General features: G+C 38.4%; 1 protein-coding gene across 3 annotated transcripts; it reads right to left on the bottom strand.

Annotated features, from left to right (window-relative positions):
* Positions 1 to 2,927: 2,927 nt before the first annotated feature.
* LOC133841050 (proton-coupled amino acid transporter-like protein CG1139) lies at positions 2,928 to 17,103 on the bottom strand. 3 transcript variants are annotated; one of them, XM_062273299.1, is made up of 6 exons: positions 16,976 to 17,103; positions 6,441 to 6,520; positions 6,103 to 6,252; positions 4,283 to 5,095; positions 4,063 to 4,222; positions 2,928 to 4,005 (listed from the first exon to the last, which is right to left on the bottom strand). In XM_062273299.1, the coding sequence occupies exons 1-6, from the start codon at positions 17,024 to 17,026 to the stop codon at positions 3,736 to 3,738; spliced, it is 1,524 nt and encodes a 507-aa protein (XP_062129283.1). In that variant the 5' UTR covers positions 17,027 to 17,103; the 3' UTR covers positions 2,928 to 3,735. The 3 variants fall into 3 exon arrangements, with proteins under 3 accessions (XP_062129283.1, XP_062129282.1, XP_062129284.1); XM_062273298.1 differs by lacking the exon at positions 16,976 to 17,103 and adding an exon at positions 12,662 to 13,142; XM_062273300.1 differs by lacking the exon at positions 16,976 to 17,103 and adding an exon at positions 7,103 to 7,270.
* Between the last annotated feature and the right edge of the window lie 2,408 nt (positions 17,104 to 19,511).

The raw sequence follows: 19,511 nt of genomic DNA on the forward strand, positions 1-19,511 counted from the left end.
AGCTTTGCGTATTTGTCAACTGCAAATTACAACTTTTTCCCACACGTTTCTCTGCCGCCTGGCGTATCTCAAAACGTTGCAGCGTTGCAAGTTGCAACGTTGACACAACACATGTGGGTGTATGTTGCAAATTTATGGCACGAGTGGCATTATAAATTTTCTATTAACTCGCCAGACGTCACACAGACACAGAGATTTGCATTGAATGCGGCCAACAGTCAGTCTGCCTGATAGCGCATTATCTGTTTAAGGCTTTAATTTTGTGTTACCAAAAATGTACGCAAAATAAGTGCGAGAGACATGCGAGACGCCTTCTACGGTGTTGGTGTTGTGGCATCACACAACTCGCACTGACTGCATTTGCATGCAATTGACTTGAAAGGCGATTTTGTTGCAATGCCTTGTCCCTGCCTTGGGGACTCGCTGCCGCAGTTGCTGCCACATCCAACCTGCCACCTGCCTATATAGTATTCGCATTTGCTTGGCTGCATCTTATTGAACTCGACAAATTGGTCATAATTTTTAGCAACTAATCCCAATAAACATGGCCCAAACATTGTGCCACTGACATTAAGCTGCCAAGCAAGCTAATAGATGCAGAGAGAAAGGGGAGTAAGTCTCTCTCTCTTTCTCTCTTTTCAGATGCATTTGTGCATCGATCAGTTGCAGAGAAACCTGTGTGCAACTGTAGCGCAGCGAATCGATTTGGCCAACAGTCAAACATCAATTGCAAATTAACAGTAGTTAAAATCCAAATGAATTTGTTGGCTGCCGTTCAATTTATGCAGCTGGCCACGGACTTCGACTTTGTCGATTTTGTCTTGAGGCAGTTTAATCTGCCGGTTCAAAGGTTGTGCATACGCATCCGAGTGATTTATGTACAGCTGCTGAAATATCATCGGAGATACAATTCGATGATGATGGCTTAACGGGCGCCAACAAAATTATGAGCGCGTGTATCCATAAGATACTCATACAGCGACTGACGAAGTCGAGTTCGAAATGTTTTGTTTTTTTTCCTCAAAATTCACACGCTGTGCTTATCGCAGAACCACAACGCACGAAAATAAACCACATACAGAGGCAGTGCCAATACTGCGCGTGTGTGTACCCGTCAGATACAATTTTTGATTTTCGACTGTGCACGAACTTTAAACTCTTACTCGAACCGTTCGTTCAGTCGCTGCCTTGACCGTTTGGTAAATAGTAATTTTTCAATTGTACACACACGCACACACACACATATACAACCATACATTGCGTCACAATGCAAAACGCTTATCGCTCAAGACTCTGCTACAACTCGTCTTCAGAGTTCTGATGTCTTGTGTTATCTGTGGGTGTAATTTTCTCACGGTTCACTTTTCAGTTACTCCGACTTAAATTGCGTTTGCACATTTCCCTTTTTATATTGTTTTTTTGGTTTTGGTTTTTTTATTACTCGCTTTACCTTTTCGCCAACACTTTTGTGGGTGATTACTGCGCAGCACCTGAATAAATATCTTATCAGCATTTCGTTTCAGTTTTCAGCGCTTTATATCGTATATTAATTTGATTTCTCTGTTCTCTGAGCGTCATAAAGAAGCGTGGGAATGCGCTAAAAAATATTGTTGCAAATTTCAAGCCCTTTTTTTGGAATAGTGGAACAGTTGAAACTGTTCTCGCTGCGGTTTGGCAGCCGTATTCCAGCATTATCACTCGCTATCAAGTGTTTGGATTGTGCAAATAAACATGTGTGGCAAATCTTTTGCCACTAGGCAGGCAGCCAGGCGCTGGGAATTGTCAACAAAGTGGAGGCGATAAACGCTCATGTAGCTGGCGTGTTCAAGGTCTGGTTAACCAGCAGACCTTCGCAACTTTAGAGGTGCATTGTAGTTTTAAACAATACGAGTAAGCGAATAAAAATAAGATGTCTTAATTGGAAAGTATTAAAGTTAAAATTAATATTTTGAAAAAGAAGTCGTTTGTTTATATTTGATATTTCATAATGTAATTAAAGTAATAACAAAAACTGAAGGCTTTTTGGTTGCTTTGCTTGTTTTTATGTCTTTTATTGCTTTTCGGTTAATAATTATTCAATTTTTTTGAGTTTCACGGGGTGACTACATACAAACATTTAAATAAAATCCTTATCTGTTTGCCAATCCGTCTGAAGATATTGCGAGAAAACATTATACTTAAACTCTTAGTATTCTATTTACCAAATTATTTAAAAATCGTTGCAATATCCAATTTTATTTAGTGAGATATTTGCTAATATTTGTTCCTCTACAAACTATGTGCTTTACATTGTTTTCTTAGTATCGCTAAGTTATTGTATTTAAAATGAAAATTCCAAATTGACCTGTACTCTTTAAACGTATTTCCCTTTTAATATTTTTATAAGTGTTCTAACAAATGAAATGTATGTTCATCCTTATTGACATTTGGTTTTTGTTTTTGATTTCCTACAAAAAGAATTAGATTTTCAAACTAACCTAAAAGTATGCAACAAACTTTAATAAGTCATAACCTTAGCATACTTTTGTGCTGGATACAACAATAAAACTTAGAGCATACTTTCAGGCGTCACATTAAATAAGCTTGTATACTGCCGAAGAGCGGATTTTTATAGGCTTTTGAGACTCCGCAGCCTATTACCTAGAAAGCTACTTCCACCTAGATATTTGAGGCGTCTTAAACGGCAAGACTTTGCTTATCCAATAGGCTTTCATAATCATAATATCTTCCAATATCTTTCATATTTTTGTGTTGTTAAGGTACTTTTTATGTAAATATACAACAAAATAGTAAAATACAATAAATTAATATGAGCAGCAGAATGTCTACTACATATAACGACATATATTCAGTCGTGTAAATCGTAAGCAAACTTTTCATTTCCCTGCTTAGAATACTTTTCACTAACCCCCAAAATTAGTAAAACATTTGGTACATTTTATATTTTTATTAAATCAATTTTTTTGTTTTAAATTTTATTTGCGATTTATGCAATTGGTCTCCTTTACTATAGGTATTTTATATGTATATATGTATATAATATGTCATGATTATTAAATAGGGCATACAAATCGGAAAATCAATATTTAATAAACGAAAATGTATAACAAAATGAAAATATGTTGTGTATAGTTTTTTGTACACTTTATGCGTGTGTGTTTGTGTTTGTTTGTTTGTTTGTTTTTTAAATCTTTTCTCGTTTTTGTTTTTGGTGTGTAACCAATTTAGTTCAGCTAGGAACTAATTACAACTACTATAACTATATTGTTTTGTTGTCAAAAGATCACTACGTTTACGAAATCACTTCTAGTAGAATTCTCTAAATAACTTTGATGCCACAATTACGATTGCCCAACGACAAGTAATGCGGCATCGACTAAATCAAATACTTTGTGTTTGGATATCGGTAGAGGTTTAGGTCGAGCGTTTAGAGTTTTAGATATGTTAGGATAAAGATAGAGCTAAAAGTAAAAGTAAGTAGAAAGCTGCTTGCGCCTGGCCTGATTGAAGAGTTGTAGAATGATTTTGCTGGCTTTTTGTTTAGTTTTGTTTGGTTTGTTTAGTTGCGAAATTAAGATATGGATGTGAGAAGCAGAGGGAGAATCTTACAAAACTTTGGTTAGCCCTAAAATTAGTTAAAAACTTAACTTAGATATCCCTGTGCTTAGAAGAGTTTTATTAAAACTAATTTAAATTAAATTAGCATAACGTGAGACATCTTTTCGACATCTTTGCTCACTTCTCATGTCCACCAGCGAACTCAGCCTGGAACTCGCGTATGCTCACATATGTGCCCGTCACGAAGCCCACAATTCCGAATAGTATCAGGCCCGAGTTCTTCCACAGTCGCCACTTGAAGGTGCCATAGCCAGGCTCCTCATAATACACAGCCAGCTCAATTATCGAGGGCACAATCATGCCCAGAGTGCTGAGGCAAACGGCGCCAATGAGGGAGATGAATGGACCCAAATTGGGCAGCGCAACAGCGATGGCACAGCAAAGCACCTAGAAAATAAACAATTATTTAGTATATATCAAATAAATAAAGCATTCAAGACTTACCACAAGTGAAACACGAAGTGCGTACTCGCTGATGTTTTGGCGTGCAGCGGAAATCTTGCTCTCAATGCCCTTCCACAGAATGCTGACGGGCACATAGAACTGCAGCGTGAAGGTAAAGAATATGGCAATGGCAATCATCAGCTTGACAGATTGAGCCAATCTGGAATAAGTTAAATATACTTATAATCAACTGAATATATCGATTGAGATGCCAACTCACTTGTCTTCCTTTGGCAGATTCAGCGTAATGCTGGCCTCGGTTTCGCTGCCGTACTTCAGATAGCCAAAGAATCCAACGAGCGTGTACAGTCCAATGACCAGACCCATGCCGAAGTTGAGCACCGATGGGCAACCAATGAAGTGAGTGGGGTTCTTCATGTCGTTCTCCAGGGACATAACTACACCGATGCCTTCCAGAGCAAAGATGACGGTGCCGAAGAAGAGCGGCCATTGCGTTGGCTTCACAATGCCTTCGCGTTCAGCGGGCGCTGGCAGATCGGAGAACATGTAGACAAACGTGATGACGATGCCGACAAACATCAGAATGTTGGCAATCATCGAGAAGGGTGTCAGAAACTTGAGATTGCGCACCAGACACATGAAGACCAGCGGAGCTGAGACAATGACAATCCACAGGCGAACGCTCAATTGTGTCTCCAAATAGACATCGACAACTTGCTGCAGATTGGTGGCCACAAACACCAGATAGATGCAACAGCAACCGAGCAGATCGAACACCAGAAACGTATTCACCATGAAGCGTATAAAGCGGGACCAGCGATTCAATGCCGGCGGACCATCGAGGAAAGCCTGTTCAGCGACATCGGCGAATCCCATCATGGGAATCTTGCGGCGACGGCACAGAATATGCGCACACTTCACCAAGATGTGGACACAATAAGTGCAGAGAGCGCCGACGGCGAAGGTGGCAATCAAACCGAACCAAAGACCGGCATTGGCAAAGGCCATGGGCATGGCCAGAATGCCGGAGCCCAGCGAACCTTTGAGCAGATGCACAAATGTTTCCATATCGCTGCAAATCGAGATCAATATTGCACAAGTGCATTAGACAAGTCGAATATGGACAATTATTATATTATATCTATAATAGGTTAAAAGAAAACCAGTCTGGCTGCCAAAATAAAAACGAAATCTTAAGTTGCATCCAAAATATTTACGAAAAATAAGAGAATTTATTTAGCTATCTTATTTGTTGTTGCCTCATTGAGCGAGAGTAATGCCAACAATACTTAATATACGAGTAAGCTACACACACCTACAAACACACAGACGTCACACAATCGTGTGATGCTGTGTTATTTGTTAGCTTAATTCCAGCTTCTAATTGTCTGGTAATTGTTTTGTGCATCAATTCTGAAGAGTGAATCAATTATTTGTAGTTTCAGCATATTTAGCAGCCAATTAGCTTCTTTGTTGTTTAGTGTACATTTATGGCGCTAGCCCTCTCTCAAACTATTCTCTCTTGTTACACATTTATGCACTGCCAACGAATCGTGCAATGAAATTTCGACATTTGTTTTGGGTTTTTCTTTTCATACCTAATTCTATTTATTTTTTTCTCTGTCTATTTGCGAATTTACTTTATTTTTAGTGTGGAAGCTTTTTCATTTAAAGTCCAAGGACAATGTCAATAAAATTGCAATTTGCATTTCCGATCTTTCTGTTCTGTTCTTTTCTGTTCTGTTATGTTCTGTCTGTCTATTTTTTCCTTTTCATTTAGATTACAAAAGGCAATCGCGGCGAGAAATCAAAGTCTAGGCAAAAGTTCAATGACGTTAATTAATTAGTTAGTCATTGATTTATCTTAATCACATGCGGTGCGCACAATAATATCAGCTGTTTATATAAGCGAATCAATCGAGTATACGACGTGTTGACATAGGCAAAGAAATAATATGAAAATAGATCATCTATATTTGGAGAACGATCTTACAATGAATGAGGTCAACTTTAAGGCATCCTTCACCAAATAATATTTAAGCTTAAGCGGATCAAAATATCCTTCAGTGTTTTACTTACGAAGTTGGATGCACCACTTTGCGATGCTCGAAGGGATTGTAGGTGCCATCCTCGCCATCGTCGCCGCCTTTTTTACGGGTCAGCACCAGGGGAAGAGTCGAGCCAGCCGCCTGCTGGACAGGCACATCGGCCATATCGGAGCGTATGAATCTATCCGAGGATGAATACATTTCAAACATTGTAGTCGAGGACTCATTATCGATATTCTTGTACATTGTTGCATCAACACCGAGTGCACCAACACACACACTTAAATTTTAATTGTAAATTATATTTGAACGAGCGAATAGCAAACGTTTTGCTATGGCATCGAACACTAAAATGAATTGAACACTCACTTGGGTTGCCCAATGTTCGCATTATTCCTGCTGCCGTTTTTCTTCTCGCTATCGTAGACCGTCACAACCGTCGGAATTTTCTGCAAGAAAAACACATATACGAGTATAAGCAAAAGAGAGATCGGATTGAGAATATGTATGCAATGAATTAAAGATTGCAGAGTGCAGTCGAAAAAGCTAAAGAGCGAATGCTTATGTAAACCGCATTGAGGGACTATCAACTGATGCTGAGAGCGAGCCAAGAATTGATTTACGTAGTTTTTTCATTATTTTTTTTTTTGTGGTTGTCAGCAAGATAAATGCAGTTTATGGTTACTTGTTTGCTGGATTTGCAAATGATTTCTCTGACCTTGACAATGCTTATGCGCAATGTCAAATATTTTGTTGGTCGTCAAACGAATAGTTTCTGCAGCAATTGCAGCAAGAAGAGCTGGTAAACAAAACGCCCGACAATGCAGCGTATAGCGACATTTTTTGGCAACACGCGTCGTATGCGCAATATTCAAGTTCAATAGTCAAATTGTTATGCGGAAGAAGAATATAGAACACAGAACACAACACACACTATCACACACTTAATCACCCACGCAGTCGACAAGATCACGTTGTCTCTCAGCCCATTCTTTATTTATTTTTTTGTTCTTTGAGTCTTTGAGTCGCACCTGCTGATCCAAACTAGACGCACTCAATGACGTTGTCATCACAGCGGAACCGCTCGATGGCGCCGGCGGTGGTCCGCCTCGTTTCAGCGACATTTTCAACCTATGACGACTGAGCGCAGCACTCGATAGTCGTGTTTCCCTTGCCCTAGAGCCAAGACTGCTCAGCTCGTGATCCTGCGGCTGCTGACGCGGCGGCAATGGCGGTTTTCCGGCTGTGGCGTTCAGCTTGATGGCGTTGCACTGCACTGTGTGTCGTGTTTGAAATTGTGATCGCAATCGCAATCGAGATCGAGATCGAGCTAAATGTCAAATTCGTGTGTTCGAGCGACATGCGCGACGTTTACACGTTCAATTCACGTTCCAGAGAGAGGGAAAGAGACCAGCAATGTAAAATCTATTCGCGTTCACGGCCAATGTCGTCCGTTTATATGCACATTTGTGGCCAAAATGAAAAGCGACAGGCCGCAGCAGCCAGCGGACAGCAGCCAGCAGCCGACAGAATGAGACACTGCTGCGACGTGGCGCACTCAGAGAGTTGTCTATGATCTCTTGCAAATAGCTGCAAATAAATAGTGGGACACACGGCTGAGCAACAGCAACAACAATCACAACAACAACTACGACTGCATTAACGCTAGGGGCTCTGGCAATTGAGCAACAAGCAGTTTGTGACGGGATTTGATCGCAATCGAGGTTTTTTTTTTGTCGGTTTTCGGCTTCTGTAGGTGTAGCCAGAGATACATTCATTGGGGGTGCAGCAGCAGCTAGTCGTAGCTAGATCGAGCTTCTCGATGTCGTCATCGGTTTGCTTGCTGCCCGTTGCCTTCTATTGTTTCCTACACATTGTATCAGATCACACGTGCCCCAGCGAGCGTGTGGAAAAGAGAGATACAGAGAGAGAGAGAGAGAGAGAGAGAGCAGCTGCAAGCGTTTGAGGGGTAAGGGGAAACGTGAGTCGCAGCGAGGTGGCTATTAAAAAACAACAAAAAAAAGCACAATCCGTATTGTGAGTGCTCCCACATATAAATTGATCAAAATCAGTGCGACGCCGCACAGAAAGCGACATGATCCGAGCAACGCGACTAAAGCAAGTGCGACGTAAATAAAATTAATGAGGAAGCTGTAAATTTGCGCAAAAAATGTGCGAAAAATATTTACGACTGCAGCAACAACAACAGCCAGCCAGCCATGGCCAAAAATTGTGCCCTCTTGTAGTAATTTTATGTTTATTTTGGTTTGTCCAAATTGAATCAACTGCCCAAAAAGAGACATCAAAATATTCAGATTTGACAGCGATTTGAGTTTATTAAAAAATTGCAGCATAAATTTACTAATTAAAGCAAACGCCAAAAATTTGTACATTTTATTTATTTACGCGCGGCAATTTATCCCGCGCAAGCGACAACGGTGCGTATGCTTGTTGAGTGTCGGAATGCGGCTGGCGCCATCTATGGGCCTGCACAGGAAACTGTTACAACAGCGCCACACGTAACAGCGGCGAGTCACAAGCACCTGCGCGGCGAATTTGCCAAGCGAGCTGATTCAACGAGTTTGCGCGGCGAATTCAAAGCGACATCCGTCAGATGTTTGAATTTTAATTTAATTGTGTTTGACAACAAGGCAATTTAAGCGACAACTATTAATTATATTTGATGTAATGTATTTTATTACGTGAATATTTTTAAATTTTAAGAAGTTTGTAAGACAAGTTGAAATGCAATTGGAAACTATTTTTGTTCTCAGTTGTTGATTACTTTGAAAAGCAATAAATCGCAAAAACATTCGCGGTAAATTCAGATGTTTGAATTTTATTTTAATAGTGTTTGACAACAATGAAATTTAAGAGACAACTATTAATTATGTGTAATATAATGTATTACGTAAATATTTTTAAGCTTTAAGAAATGGAATTGAAAAGCTATTGTTCACGCCCAGCTGTTGATGACTTTGAGAGGCAATAAATCGCAACAACTTTTGCGGCGAATTCAAAACGATATCCGTTAGATGTTTGAATATTAGTTTAATTGTTTCAAACAATACAATAATTTATGTAATATAATTTTTTACATAAATATTTATAAATTTTGAGAAGTACGTAACACAAGTTGAAATGCAATTGAAACTATTATTGTTCAGATGTTTGAATTTTAATTTAATGTACTTGATAACAATGCAATTCAAGCGACAACTATTAATTATAATTTATGTAATATAATTTATTAGGTAAATAATTTGAAACTTGGAGAAATGCAATTAAAAAACTATTGTTCACGCCCAGCTGTTGATGAGTTTGAGAGGCAATAAATCGTAACAACTTTCGCATATGCCAAACGACAACTTGACAGTTTTACGCTTCAGTAAGCAGAGTAGTAAGCGAAATTGGAAATGGGTTAAATATACCCCGTGGAGTGTAGGGTATATCAGCTGTTGCTAAAAATAGCTAAACGCCATTTCTAACTAAATATAAAAATAGTTTTGTTTACATGTAATTGGGCAGCTGTGCCGTGCAAAAAGTTGAGCTGAACTTTAGCGCCAAATAATGCAATTGTCATACTCGTATTTATAAACGTCACATTCCGTCAGTCAATCATTTCGTGTTGTGTCGCGTGCAATAATTCTAAAGTCGGAAACTTCATGCACAGTGTAACAATTACGAAATTCATTTAACTGCGTTTGCGTTTTTCGTTGCTTCGAGTTGAGTTTGCAGAGCGAGGGAAGTGGAATTTGTACTCGAATTCAAATGGCGGCAACAGCTACGCAAATAGCGCAAGCACAGCAAAGTGCATAGCCAACAAAACAGAAAAAACAAAGTATAGAAAAAATAAGAAACATGTGCGAAGAAGAACAAAAGCACAACAGAACAAAATGCAACCTGGAAGCGAACGAATTGCAAACTGCAAACTGCATTTGCTCCCCTAAAGAGCATTCAGTTCTCAATACGTGTCATTGGCGCAGTTCAAGTTCAATATGGCGGCAAGTTCCGTTAGCTGCGAGCTGCAGCAATGTTGCCCCATTGATAACAGAGATAAGCAGAGATAAATTGACTATGAACACAAGCGATGAGATGGCAAAAGTGTTTTAGGTCGCAAATATTTGTATAAATGCTTTTGCAAAAATGATTTAATCGAATGCCGAGATAGCGATGTCATTTATTTTTGTTGTAATAGATAGCTAGGGGAGAGAGGAAGAAGACAACTCAATTGCTTAAACTTGCGAATCAAACATCAGAAAAAAGGGATGACTATACGCTTAAGTGTCGATTACATAAGACAAAATACCGTGTAAAATAATTGATGACAAATGTTGAGCTATAACTTATTCTTGTATTGGATTATAATAATTATAAATAGCATATATTCTTATCAGCTCACATGAGCTGATTCAGCACAGAAATAAATATAATTAGCGACAGTAATCATTATGGAAATTTCTAGATAAAATTTGCAAATTCACGAAACTCACATCAATCAATGGGTATTCCATTTGTTTATAATTTTTCAAGTATTTCCCACTCATCGATAACATCGGTAATTTCTAGGAGCCAGCGATAAGAAGCCCGTAGAGTTTAAAACTCAAGCTGAAATCTCGGCACAATCTCGAAACGTGTTATTACAAATTGTGCGCAAATAATGAGTAATTAGAAATGTAAAGAGAGTATTAAGTATTAATTCCCTTGCATGCAATGACGAAATCACAAACAGCAAATAGAACTCTCAATCCTAGGACAATGACTAAGCCACATTCGCAGGCGTACGAGAGGCGGCATCGAACATGCATTCATGTACATTGCGATATTTCTAATTAAAACTGTCAACTTGGCTCAATAGCTGCATGCCATTGAACTTACATAAGCAACAGAACAGAACCGAACCGAACAGAGCAATGAAATCGAAATCGAAAACGAAACAAATGCAAACAATTTGTAGTGGAAAGTTTTTAACAAAACTGGCTAAAATGCTGGCGACGAGAAATGTGCATCACGTGGCTCCCCAACCCCCTTCTTCATCCCCCTTCTCCCTTTGCGGTCTGTTGCATTTCTAGCGAAATACAAAAAAAAAACTGTCAGCAATCAGTCAATGCAAACACCTAGCTACGATTTATAGCTGTGGCTTTTTCACCCTCTCTTCGCAGTGTGCCAAATGTCATATGCATTTGGGGCACCTTCGAAATGCATAAAAATATGTTATGTTAGATAAGATACGAGTATCATATGTGTGTTTAAAAAGGGGCTCTACAATTTCTAGATACCGATGGAAACGGGTGTCAATCGAATTGCAATTTAATACATAACGAACTGCAGGAATTAATGTTCCTCAAATATAAACATCTGCGAAACTAGAGACTATGTAATGAGGTAGAGACTTATTACCTGATGCCTGAACATAATGTGTGACTCTGCAGTCGAGTTTCAAGTGCACAGCGGCTGATGCAATTCAATAGAAGTAAATACGAGTGAGAGAGTGAGTTAGAGAGAGAGAGAGAGAGAGAGCGAGCAAGTCGAGTTATTACGCTGCAAGTGCTGAGAATCTGGACACGCTTTTAGAGCGCGACTTCTGGGCATGGAAAATTCCCAAATGCAATCGAATGTTTTATTGTGCCAGTTTGTAGAAAAGCAACGCAGCAAATTCATCAACGGCGCTTGCGCAGCAGCAACATAAATGACAGACTGACAAATCGACAGTTGAATATTTTCAAGTCAAAGTACAATAAATGGCATATTTTTTAGCCACGAAATTGTAGTTCGTAAAATTGAAACCCTGAAAAACGCTGACGCAGTAGGTAGTCGAAGTCGAAGAAGTCGACGACGTCGCGACAGCTAAGTCAGCTATAGACGATTTGCTGAATGCCCTACTTCGTCCCCTGCCCAATAAAACTCGACTCGACTCGAATCGAATCGCAGCCAGGCAAACATAAAAGTGCAAGGCGTTCGCTCGCACAGGCAACGCGAGTGGAAAATTCCACTAACAGACTGAGACGAGCAAAGCAAACAGTAAACATTAGAGACAACAACATTAGGGCTAGGTGTCTAGGAGTATCTAACAGTCGGTGAGGGTGGTTTATGGCTATGTTACTCATAACAACAACACACGAAACAGAAACAGGAGCAAGCGGACCACAAAAAACATCCCCGAAATTAGGCTTCAGTTTTCGGGACTAATTTGTTATCATTTCAAACAAACTGATTTGCATAGACTAATATTAATATAATATATGCGAAAGGCGATCAATCAATAGCAAAGGGTTAAGAGCTCATGGTTGCTAATGACAATTAATGCACAGCTTTATATCATATGACCTAGTCAGCAATAGAAGCAAAGCCGAGTCATGGCTTTACCTAAGAATAAGAGTCATGCTCTAGAAATTTATCATTGCAAAACGGAGTTGATAAGCGCAAAGCTATTTGATTAGATCTGAGACTCTCATCAGACATCAGAATGTTTGTCGACAAATTGATGTGAAGGTGGGTCACAAAAAACAAGGAATTCCCAATGTTTGCGCTCGAGCCTAGACCTAGAGCGGAAAAGTGGGAGAGGGGGAGAGAGAGCTAAGAGTACTTACGGTATATTCCGCCGGTGCTAGCGGCGTGCGTGAGTCGCTTTTGTGAAAACTCATTTTCACGAGCAGCGATTATCCTGGGGTGTGTGGGGCGTGTGTTATCCTGTCGGCAATGGCAACTGGAGCGCGTTTAACGTATATCGTAAACTCTCGGTAAACGCGTTGCGACACGTTTTCCAGCAACTTCCAAACACTTGTTACAATAATATAAATAGAATTTGAATGAGGAAATTTAGTGCAAACTATTGAGACTCGATTTTTTTATTTTTTTTTTTATTAATTTTGGATAAAGATAAAATGCAATATTACTAATGCAATTCTCAAGAACTTGCGACCGCTCTGGCTTTGAAAAATATGCAACGTTTTTGCGTTGCCTTTTGCCTTTTCTTTGTGCCGAAAGAAATGAATTAAAAACGTCGCCAAGACGTTGCAAAAGAAAATTTTCAAAGTTCTGACAACCGCACGGTTTGACAAACAGAACAAGAATGCCAACCTTTGCACAAAAACGAGCGAGTAAAACCCCCCGATTTGACGATTTTACGATTTCACGGGCAACGGCAAGCCCAGAGAGAAAGAAAGAAAGAGAGCGAACTGGAGAGAGAGAGAGAGAGAGAGACGCAATTGTTTGAAAGAGAGCGCACTCCGTTTGAAGTGGAGAGTGCATTCAATATTTTCAACGTCTGGTTCCGCTTCTGATAATGAAAAGTGCAAAACTTCCAGCGAAAAGGAAACTTGCTCGGCCCTCATATGGCTCAAACAGAGGCTATTACCCGATATTGCCTATTGCAAATCAGTTCCGTTGCAATTTCACTAATAAGGCATATGCGTCACAAGCCGCCAAGATTCCCAGAGAGAGAGAGAGAGAGAGAGAGAAAGAGAGCGCACCTTCTACTATTCAATACAATAGAATAGAAAAGTATATAGTATATAAAAGTTAGTTTTTAAATAGTCTGGCATGAATCAGTTATGCCTAATAAATCCATCGATGCTAATTACACGATAATATGAACTGCTCGACACCCTATTTATAATACACATCGATAAATTACAATCTTAATTCCCTTTGCTGACAGCTAAATGAACAAAGATTACCGCTTAGTGTCTAGATCTAAGTAAATAGTTATCAATTAATTTCTAGTACTGTAATACACCCCTCAATCCTCAGACTTTCCTACAGGGTATATCGATAAGACACACGAATTACGTGGAAAACTCAATACAATATGCATGGCAAATAATACTCTAATTAATTAGCGATGCCATTAGATAAGAAAGAGCCCAAATGGCATATACCATAAATAAATAATAATAATAACATCGTCGCACGCTCTAAAAAGAAGGCAGCTCACCATTCGATGCCAATTTCAACTGCGCAAAACTCTCGACTGCCGCGTCATGAAGTTGCAGTCTCCGCTCCGATTTTCCGCTTTCCAATAAACGTGACGGGTCGAAACCGAGAAGCGAGAACCGAGAACAGTGAACGGCAAACGGCGAACAGAGACATATATTATTATAGTCAGTCAGCTCACTCAATTGGGCGGCAATTGAATTGTGTGACGTTTACCCCAAACAAATTACGAACAATTGATAGCCAAAAATATGAAACGCAACTCAAGGGCCAATTCAGACACCAAAGACACACGACAAAATATATAAATATATATATACTCTATATAAATACACTCACGCGTATGTGTGTGTGTGTGAGAAACAACTGCAAATTTAAATCAATTTATGTTTCTTTGCGGCGCATTTATTCATGTGAAACTCGAAACGTGCCAAGTTACCCGACAACGCTGCAAAAATCGAACCAATACCGATCTCGTCTAACTCAACCAGTGCGAAGCGGTTCGATTTGAGCATATGGAAATTTTTTAGATTTTTCGCTAAGTAGAAATCAATTGAATATGGCGAAATTGTTTAAACTTGACCGAGTTTATGTCTCAATTTATAACTAATCACTGCGAGAGCAGATTAGATGAAGACGACATTGATTTCAGCTCAATAATTGTCCTTGTATCTATTAATGGATTATAAATTGATTTAATTAAATTAAATAATGTTGCCTTTTTCATTGTACGCAGCATGAATTGCAAAAAAATGTTTAAATTTCCGATAAGCGTTTGCATCGATGTGCAAACAAAAAGCGTTGCATACTTTTGTGCGGCGACGCAAGATAGCGCCATCTATCGGCAGCTATCGGCGAACGTAACTAACGTAACTAGCGACAAACGCAGTGAACGATACTCTGAGCCACTTGACGAAATCTAGCAGCGCGACATATTGGCTGGATATTGCGCATACGCCCCGCAGTCATGCATTATTTTTGTAACATATTTAAAGCACTTAATTTATGTGACCTTTGCACTGAGATCAGCAAATGCAACTATTTAACTAATTGAAAACTAAAAAACAGTCACACACTAGAATAACAAATCAAAATCAAATCGTACTTGAATGCTAATTTAGTGCAATCTCCGAGCATCTCAACATGCTGCTGGCACGCAAATTAGTTGTAAGTTGAACCGAATTTAAGTAAAATTTGCATACTGAACAGGCACAAACGAGTATAAATGCATTCTAAATTTAGGCCGACAACCGGTTACGATCATTTATCACACTCATTTAAAAGATGAGAAAGAAATTTCACAAAAAAATAAAAACAGGCGTCGCACTCGTAACATGAATATTGAGAAACAGGAGAGATGCAAACAATATGGCATAACAGAAACAACTCAAGTACCGGATACGCAACAACTAGTTGCGGCAGTCATAACATATTATGTATGCAAGGCACATTCGCGAGAGAAGTGTTAACTGAATACGCAGTAAGGACGGAGCACAATATGCGAAACTCATTTCCATAAGTTGATGACGTTCGAGGGAATCACACACAAAAAAACCCAAATTAAGCGATTTTAATGGGTTAAATCCGTAAACTGGGTTGAACTTGAATAGCATATTTAGAATGCACAGCGGACGAGTCGTAGATCGCGCACAGTTCATTGTACAGCGAGTAGTTAAAACACTGTTTGCATCCTTCGCATCACTTTTTACTCACCTCACTATTAAATGTCATTTTAATGTTAATTGATATGCAGCATAAGCATCTGTGCTTTGAGTTTCAACACTTTTGAAGAACTGTTATTCAACAAATACTTTCACTGACCAAATCACTTCAAGTTTTTAGGCGTTGACCATGGCCATCATCCGAAGTACAAACTGCCTTGAGTTTCAATGTTGCGGCTTACTTCGTTTGTCTTGTCATGAAGCAATTTTGCAATCTTTGCCGACAACTGAAGATCTCAGGCACCGTTTGTTATTCAATTTTGGACCAGACGATCGAAAATACAACCATATGGGCCATATGTTTATTTAATTAAAAATCTATATAGGTTCTTATCTTTTATCCAGATTTAAAAATAGTTATACAAAATAAGTGTTTGGTGATTCATGATGCTGAATCACGGTTATAAAGATTGTGATTAATAAACATAATCTTAGCACATTCTCAACATTCAATTGTTGATTGATTGTGAAACAAGTTTTATTGATACATTTAAGTAGAATTTAATCTACGGAAACTGCACGTGAACTGATTTGCCTAATTACCGCCTGCCAGCGGGTCAAGTTTATGAGAAGCACAACAAATAATTGCGGCTGTATCACGTCACGACAACGGCGTTATATCTGAGATCGCGACGAGTGCTCTCGAGTGTTTGTTCAACAAGGCATGGCCACAATCTCCAGTTCATACCAAATTGGCAATTACATTGTACTCTACCTTTATTGAAGCCATAACGCTAATCCGTTTAATGCACTCGGCTCAGCGTGGCTGTTGGGTAACCAGACAATATTCCTACTGTCGGACTTCTGTCATTGTCGAGCATCTCACGAGCTGTCATTAAGCAATTCACCAGTTGCGAATTGATAAGAGAACTCACTGAAATGTCGCTGGCAATGTTTACTATTATTAAATAATATTCGTCGTCCCAGACGAATGATATACGAACTTGTCCCCTACATGCAAATTATGTCAGCAGCTGAGATAGATTTAATAAAATAGAACTCACAGGAATTCACAACTATGATAATATTAACATCATTGATTTACGTCGCCCTAATGATAATTTAATGACTGGGAAATCGCCACACGATAGTGAACATTTCGATTACCACTCGCAATCAGAATTTATACAGATATAGCTTTAATGATTGATCCATAAATATACACTTATGTCCCGCACAATCAAACAGTTTATAGGACAACTGATAACAGCTAAGCACTTTTTGTATTATTGTGTATTAAGAACTTACTGTTCCATTATCTGGTATGGTATTTGCACCATTAATCGCGATGACCGTCATTATGGTTTATGCCTTCTCCACTTTAAATCGATTAATGAAATTATATTAAGTATACGTAAGCGGTTGTGCGCCAAGAACTGACGACTCTCGACTGCTTTTCAAGCGGTTGGCGCACAATGAATAAAAGCACAAATCTTACAATACAATTGTGTTTAAAACACACACGGTTAATACAATCTGATCAGCAACTTCACTCAAAACCCGCTCACTCGTTGAGTGAACTATATTTGCACAGGCTGCGTTCGCCGATTCAAAATTCGAATGGATTTTCTACTCAAAACAGAAACTGAGATCACTTCGAAAAAAACTTAAAGTGCCTGACAATGAATGACGCTTAGCATTAACATTAACATTAACATTGAAAAATCCACCTGCTAGCCAAATGCTGTTCGTATACTCGTTCTTGTCTGGTTGGGCATGTTTTTTTCGGCCTGCTTTTATTGCAATAGTTTTAGCGCATATTTGAGACGCAGACAGCAAAACGTGAGAAATAGACTCACAAAATACGAGACAAATTGTGCAGGTAACTCAGTTGAGACTGATAAAATGGAGACTACGATTAAACATTGTTTTCACTGCTTATCAGCAGTGTTAAGGGAAACCAGCCACCGCTAAGAATATCACTCAGAATGGAGTTTTTTTCTTTTACATACAATTAATTCAATTGGTATGCGGCTGTAAAGATTAGGCCAAACTTAACTGTTGTAATCGGTGCGAAGAGTGTAAGGCACCAGAGAATGTGTTTTATTGCCAGATGTATTTCTAATTGAGGTTCAGCGATTGAGTGAGTTTTAACGCAATCGTTGAACTGGAAATATTTCTATTTTAATTTGTGGGCAACACTCATTGTTTGTCATTGTTTTGACACATGCTAAATAACTTCCTTAATCAACTTATAATTCAATATAAGTCGGGTATAGTTTATGCTTAGAATTCTATCTTAAATTGCTAAGAATTCTTTAAAGAGCTCAGCACTATCAAATATTTTAATTCTAAAAATATAGAGATGCTTTATTTATATATTTATATTTGAATTATATTTTAATTTATGAGCAACACTCATTGTTTGTAATTGTTTTGACACATGCTAAATAACTTCCTTAATCGACTTATATTTCAATAGAAGTCGGAATAGAATTCTATCTTAAATTGCTAAGAATTCTTTAAAGAGTTCAGCACTATCAAATATTTTAATTCTAAAAATGTAGAGATGCTTTTTTTAGTAGATCAAGCATTGCTTTAAAACAATGCTGCTCTCAATTCACACTTCCTTTTATGTTAATTTGGGAGCGCGAACGCAGCGAATAAATCAAACAGCTGCCGAGGAGCATCACCCAGATTTTACAGTTTACCATAACAAACATTTTATGCGCAATTTTTTATTTAGTTTTTATTTCTATTAAATATATAGTACGTCAAATAGTTGAGATACACCGCAAATTGACAATAACAAGGTAATCATTCAATTAGGCCACACAAATCCACTTGTGTTGTACCTACTACATGGTTACTACTGATGATGATCGCTGATGATGATGATCAGTCTATGAGTGGCTAACAGTCATATTTCAATATCAACTAATGTAAAGTACAACCGAATTGATGTTGTGACGCACGCGTAATAAATCCAGTTATGACCGACGGAGGCCAAAGGGCAAACTTCGAATGGATTCTAATTTTAAAAGCTGAAAGAGTGTCCCGAGTTAACCGTGATAATGACACGTGTTCACTGTAATAAAACTGTTGTTTGTTGATAAGTGTTGCCACAAGTTCATGGCGAAAACAATTTACAATTATGCTACACTTAATGCGGCTCCTAATGGAACTGTTTTTAGTTATTTACATGTTTCTATTATTATTATATTTATTGTCATCACCTTTTTTTCTATATTTGTGTCTGGCGTCAATCAGATATGTGTTTGCCATTATTTCGAGTGAATTTTCACATGTAATTATTAGATGCAATTCATATTTATCTGCTTTGTATTTGCGTGACAGCACGGAAATTATATTTGAAATTGCTTCACATTTAATTAGCGTGTTTTAGCTGACCCACTGATTGGTTAGTTAAAAGGTTTTTTTCTGTGTGCTTCCAAAACCACAAAATCAATGTTAAAATGAATTTAATATGATATAAACATGAAAAATCCAGTTTCTATAATGAATCTATAGATGATCATAATTTAATTACATTTATTTAGCAGCTGAACAAACCAGAAAGGAAACCCCAAATGATCTCTGCAAATTAACACCAATTTATCAAATAATTTGAAGGCAGCTCTTAGCACCTAATGTTTGACGATAAAGCCATTCCCAAAAGAGCGATAAACACAATAAGCGTCACAATAAGCGATCAGTTTAAATGTGTCAAAGCTTATGTGAGATTTGCGTAGGCAGAGATTTGGAATTGGAGTTGCAATTAATTGATCTCTGCTGCTGGTTCCAATCGGATTCACATGATTCACGTCTAGCGTTTGATATTGAC

The sequence above is a fragment of the Drosophila sulfurigaster genome, chromosome 3, assembly GCF_023558435.1.
Source record: "Drosophila sulfurigaster albostrigata strain 15112-1811.04 chromosome 3, ASM2355843v2, whole genome shotgun sequence".
Lineage (NCBI taxonomy): Eukaryota > Metazoa > Arthropoda > Insecta > Diptera > Drosophilidae > Drosophila > Drosophila sulfurigaster.